The sequence below is a fragment of the Nematolebias whitei genome, chromosome 8 (genome assembly GCF_014905685.2).
Source record: "Nematolebias whitei isolate Nwh7 chromosome 8, NemWhi1, whole genome shotgun sequence".
Taxonomy (NCBI): domain Eukaryota; kingdom Metazoa; phylum Chordata; class Actinopteri; order Cyprinodontiformes; family Rivulidae; genus Nematolebias; species Nematolebias whitei.
In genome coordinates this window covers 50,360,473-50,366,336 of record NC_056505.1, presented here as the reverse complement: position 1 = coordinate 50,366,336, position 5,864 = coordinate 50,360,473, and the positions used below count along the sequence as shown (strand labels likewise).

The 5,864-nt window shown below is 42.9% G+C and overlaps 1 protein-coding gene across 1 annotated transcript; it reads left to right on the top strand.

The window, feature by feature from the left end:
* Positions 1–3,310: 3,310 nt before the first annotated feature.
* Positions 3,311–5,020, top strand: LOC119413589. Its single transcript, XM_037680647.1, has 2 exons — positions 3,311–3,689; positions 4,439–5,020. The coding sequence occupies exons 1-2, from the start codon at positions 3,446–3,448 to the stop codon at positions 4,804–4,806; spliced, it is 612 nt and encodes a 203-aa protein (XP_037536575.1). The 5' UTR covers positions 3,311–3,445; the 3' UTR covers positions 4,807–5,020.
* Positions 5,021–5,864: the final 844 nt, after the last annotated feature.

The following is a 5,864-nucleotide window of genomic DNA, read 5'->3' as shown; positions in this document are numbered from 1 at the left end:
CAGATAAGATGTCAACGAGGGCCGCATTTAGCCCCCGGGCCTTGACTTTGACACATATGCTCCAGTTCATCATTTCACCTCTCATGGCTGAGATGCATTAAAGGCCATGAAACGTCATGTGGTCCAGAGCTCAGGGCGGCAGAGAGGGTTTGGAACAACAGACGTACTGAGGGACTGAATGAGCAGTACAACTTATACCATTTATTTATAAAGCCCTTTAAAACAACCACAGCTGCCACAAAGTGCTGTACTCATAAAATCAAGAATATTTAAACACATAAAAACAGTTGTTACAACATTAAGATCAATAAAAACAATTAAAACAGTTCAGTACAAATTCAGTGTGTGCTAAAAGCCAGGGAGTAAAAATGTGATTTTAGAAGAGTTTTAAAACTGGACAGTGAAGGAGCTCGACGATGGAAGAGGGAGATCGCTCCACAGTCTGGGAGCAGCAACAGAAAAAGCTCTGTCCCCTCTGAGCCTCCGCTTAGACCTCGGCAAGGGCGTCACAAGCATCCGTAATGTGGGGGGGACACAATGATGTGTGTAGGTGTGTGTGAGCGTGTGTGTGCGCACATAAAAAGAGGTGTTCACTAGTGAACAAAAAGCAGCATTTCTCCTAGATTTCCTTTAATTCCACACATTTAAAACATGTTTCTCACCAAGTTTGAGTAAATTCATCTGTGGGTTTTAAGACATTTTAACTTTAATACACTTTAATACAGAGCGTCAGGTCTTCACTATTTGTGTTTATAGAGAAATAAAAAACTTCACCACTGGACTTTTTTACTTGTGTTCAACACGACTCATCTAAATGATGTTTCTCATGAAGCTTGAGGACAATAAGGTGTGGGGTTTAAAAGACATTTCAACTTAAATGCACCTGAACACACAGAGTCTCTTACACCTGCAGCGTCTTACAGCGTCACAGTTACTGCTGAGATAAGATGCTACAGACGTAGCTCCTCTCAAGCATCCTCCTAACATGAATATATGTTTATGATCAACCCCCCGGTCAACAGCTGCCCGCACTAAGCTGCTAAACTGGCGAGTGAGCAACACAGGTACCTCCACCTGTGCGTGTTTTCTGCTGAGGTAAGAGGCAGGAAGGGACGGTGGAGAGTTGGAGGTAACCAGGAAAACCTGGAGTGGAGTTTTAGTGGCTTGAGTATTCTCCTATTAATCAAGTGGAATGGATTCGTTCACGAAGAAAGAGAAACTGCGCCGCCTAAACTATGATTTAAAGTAAAAGTGTGGGGGGTCCAAATAAACGTTTTTTTAATGTGGGGGGGACTTGTCCCCTTCACATATAATGGTTGCGACGCCTATGGACCTCAGCACCTCCAGGAGCAGCTGATCAGCTGATCTGAGGCACCGAGCAGGAGAGTATGGGTGAAGCAGCTCAGAGAGGCAGGATGGAGCAAGACCATTTAAACTTTTAAAAACAAATTAAAGAATCTTAAAATGAACTCTAAAATGAACGGGCAGCCAGTGGAGTGAAGCCAGAGTGGCGGTGATGTGCTCCCTCTCATGAACTCCAGTTAGAAGCCGAGCAGCAGCATTCTGGACCAACTGGAGGCGTCTGAGGGAGGACTGGCTGACTCCAAGGTAAAGAGTGTTGCAGTAATCCAGCCGAGAGGTGACGAAGGCATGGATTACTGTTTCCAGCTGCTGTTTTGTAAGGATGGACTTTACCTTAGCCAGCTGTCTGAGGTCATAAAAACTGGTCTAGACCACCGCTCCAATCTGGGACTCTAATTTAAAATCACTGTCCATTTTAAAACCCAAATTAGAAACAGTTTTCTTTACATGTGGTGCCAGAGGGCCCAGATCAACAGGGCAAGGTTCACAAGAGTCACTAGGACCAAACACCATCACTTCTGTTTTCTTTTCATTGAAATTTAAGAAGTTTAAAGACATCCAGGCTTTGATGTCTTCAAGACACAACAGAAGTGGCCTAATTGAGGGGGCATCTTTCTTTTCTAGTGGCATATAGATCTGACTGTCGTCAGCGTAACAATGAAAAAAGATCCCATGCTTTCTAAGGATTGATCCCATTGGAAGCAGGTAAAGGGAGAAAAGCAGGGGACCTAAAATAGAGTCCTGTGGAACCCCAAAACACAGAGGAGCAGTGGAAGATTCAGACCCAGCTATGTTGACAGACATGGTTCTGTCTGCCAGATAGGACCTAAACCAGCTCAGTGCAGTACCACAGATATCCACTTGATGCTGTAAGCGTGATATTAAAATGTTGTGGTCCACGGTATCAAAGGCAGCTGTTAGGTCGAGCAGGACAAGAACCACATGTTCACCAGAATCATTAGCCATAAAAATATCATTAAAAACTCTGACTAGAGCTGATTCTGTGCTGTGGTGAGTTTTGAAACCAGACTGAAAAACCTCCAGGATATTGTGCTCATCCAGAAAACATTTGACCTGTGAATATACAATTTTTTCTAAAACTTTTGAAATAAAAGGCAGCTTGGAGATGGGCCTAAAATTAGCCAAGACAGTTTGGTCTAGGCTAGGCTTTTTAAGCAGGGGTTGCACCACAGCATGTTTAAAACTTATTGGGACAACACCTGAGGACAGACTGCTATTGATAACAGCAAGAATCACCTGCCTGATGCTGGAAAACACCTCTTTTAAAAGACGAGGGGGGACAAGGTCACGAGGAGAACCTGATGGTCTAATATGGCCGACCACATCCTCTAAAAAGGTCAGAGTCACTGGTTCAAATCTATCGAACACAGCCAGGCAGGGGACCAAGCAGGAGGGGTCAAAAGCAGGGGCTGAAATAAGAGCCCTTGTGGTAACAACCTTATTTATAAAAAACGTTGGTTACGTACTGTAACCCCAGATTCTATGAATATAGGCGTAGCCCTTTAAGGCTGTCGCTGATGGGTTTATCCCGTTATGCGTAGCATAAGCACTGAAAAAATTTAGTCCACGCCCACCTGCTGTGTGGGCCCCACCCGGTCCGTATAAATTACGTTAAGAGCGGGAAATCGGCTCCCAAAATAGCTTTTTCTTCAGTCATTTAGGAGCCAGTGAGGCCCGACGCTTAAAGGGCTACGCTTATACTCATAGAATCTGGGGTTACAGTACGTAACCAACGTTCTATGTCATATCCACCTTATTCTGCAAGAGCGTATGTGGGCTGCCATGACAGACAGGTACCGCCCCCTCCCGGTTTTATACTTCCGGTGAGCTAAAGCGAGAGGCACTTTTGCTAATGACAGGCACTTTTGCTAATGACAAATTCTAGTAATTTGTGCTGTAGCAGGAGGCTTAAACAATTCTAATGAGTTCGGGTTCAACTTGTGCTGTTGTTGGCTGTCACAACAGCTCCAGAAAACTGAAAGACGAGCTAGAAACGTATTGTTTTGCACATCAACAACTTCGAAAGGCCTGTGTGTGCCCAGCGCGTTACGAACTGCACTCCATGCCGAGGAAGGAGGATCGAAAACGAGCGTGGCTGGCAGCTTTAAAACTCAAATACCCCCCGAAGAGAGTTTATGTTTGCTCCTTTCATTTTATTGATAAAAAGCCCACAGAGCTTCACCCCGACCCGGAGCTCTATCTGGGCTATGACCGGGCCCCACCAAAGAAAAGAAGGCAGCTCATCCGGACCACTGTGAGCCAGACAGCTTCCAGCAACTTCGACAAAACGGCCGAATCTGTTCCCGGTGAGTGAAATTGAAAATGTGATTTGTCCCCGCTTCACATTTTAATCATGCTTAGCTCTTATCTTTTACTGAATTATATTATTATTAATGTTATAATTGTAATGTTATAATTACTATACTGTGGATGGTGTTAGCATCAGCGCTAGCTGGTTGCAGTGTTATTGTGGATGTTAGTGTATTATTAATTTAATTCCAAAATACTTTATCACTAAGAGAAAGTACTTGATTGGCAGCCAAATCCAAATCTTAAAGACAAAGTGGTTAGTAATTAACATCAGTAGCATGCTAGCAGAGATGTATATGATTTCATGTAACTGTCCGAGAATAGCTTTTTATTTAGCAACCTGGTAAAATTCAGCCCCCAGGGCTGTAAAAGTCTGGGGATTTTGTTAATAAAGAATATGTTGAGTTATTAGAGGCAGGTTATTTGAAACAGACACAGCTGAAAAAAAAACTTCTTTTAAACTCTTTAAAGAAAAAGCTTAAATGCAACCTAGCTCCAACTGATTTTTTTAAGGATGAAAAACTAAAATCTAATCACAATATTTTGATATTATAGCATAATTTGATGGGGCTTAGGAAAATTTAAGGGGGCTAAAGCCCCACTAAAACAGCACTATTGACATTTAAGATGTATCATGTGTGTACGAGTGTGGAATTACAAATTTCCTTCCTAAAACGTAATAAGGTAAGTGACACTTGACAGGTTGTGTTACGCTGATTTGATTTTGTATTTTTGTGTTATTCAGAGTGCACCGTAGATTCACCGTCAGTCATCCCAGACCTGGCTAGCGTCTCCACACAACCTCCTGGGCCACATCTGCACTCAGTCCACACACAGTGGGAGGACCCTTCGCTAAAAGATCATCATCAATACTGCAACACGTCTGGCAGAAAAGATGTCCAGGACAAGACGACTCAGTGTGATGAAGTTGCATTTTTTCTTCTACAAAATGACGCAGACGCTTTGCTGTACACTGGTATAGCGTTAGAAACATTTAACACTCTTGTGTCAGCACTGGAAGGAGATGACAACAATGAATTTACAATGCCTGTACAAGATCAAGTCCTTATAACACTTATGAAAATAAAGACTAATCGTGTCTGCAGCCCTTGAGTTGATGTTATACTGCTGCTCTGCCTTGTGGTGTCTGAAGTTTATCATGCTTAGACGTTTGGGTTGAAGATTCTTTGCTGTCCCAGCATTCCACCTGCGCTGCTCATCTGTACATGCTAGCCCCGTCTTTCCACTGATCACAGCATTCTGGACCTGTAACAATTTAACAGACTTCAGCTATCACTGCTCCTAATAAAATGAAACAAGTTATTTACATCCCTGCTGTTGTCATTTATTTTTTCCTTTTCTGTAAATGTTAGGTTGCCTTGCATCCAGTCTGTACTTTTTTAAAAACAAATAATATAAAAATACTGTACAGCCTTTTTAATGTTTAATTTTTTGTGACAGTAGATCACAGGCTGCACAATGCTCTGGCTTCCACATGTAAACACAGGCAGACAGGAAGCTCACAGCTTTCGCCCAGTTCAGTGATTCTGATTCAGTGATGTAAATATTCTGATATCCAGATAAGTGATATACCTTCCACAGAATAGCTGCCGCATGACTGCATGATTTTCCCAATCCGGCGATACAGGAACAGCCGACCGTTTCTACCACTCCACTTTCTCTGAGCATGACCCATGCTAAGTGTTTAGCTTGACCAACGCTCTGGCTCGGCTCAACAGCTGCTTTCAGAAAGATAAAGTCGCCTTGTTTCTTGAGCAAAACTGTATCTATTTTGTTGCTGTGGAGGTAATTATACGCCTCTGTGCTTTTATAATTCCGCAATTCCTCGCCATCGACACCTTCAGAAAAAACAAGGTAATTAATAATATCGATGTAGGTAATTCCGGGCCATGATTTCATATCATCTACCCAGTCCGTGAGAAATGATGGGTGAGACACAGTTAACGACTTATCTTCGCAGCTTTTTAAAACATCCTTGCAATGTATCCACCTCTGATGTGCTGCCATTTACTTCAGGTAAAGGAAACTTTTGTGTCAAAAACATTAAATTGCTAGCAAGTGTGTTAACCCACAAACGTAAACAACAGCGCGGGATCGCGGGCGGAAGTAAACAACCGGCTTCCGCTATGAATTATGGGTAGTGGCGCCAA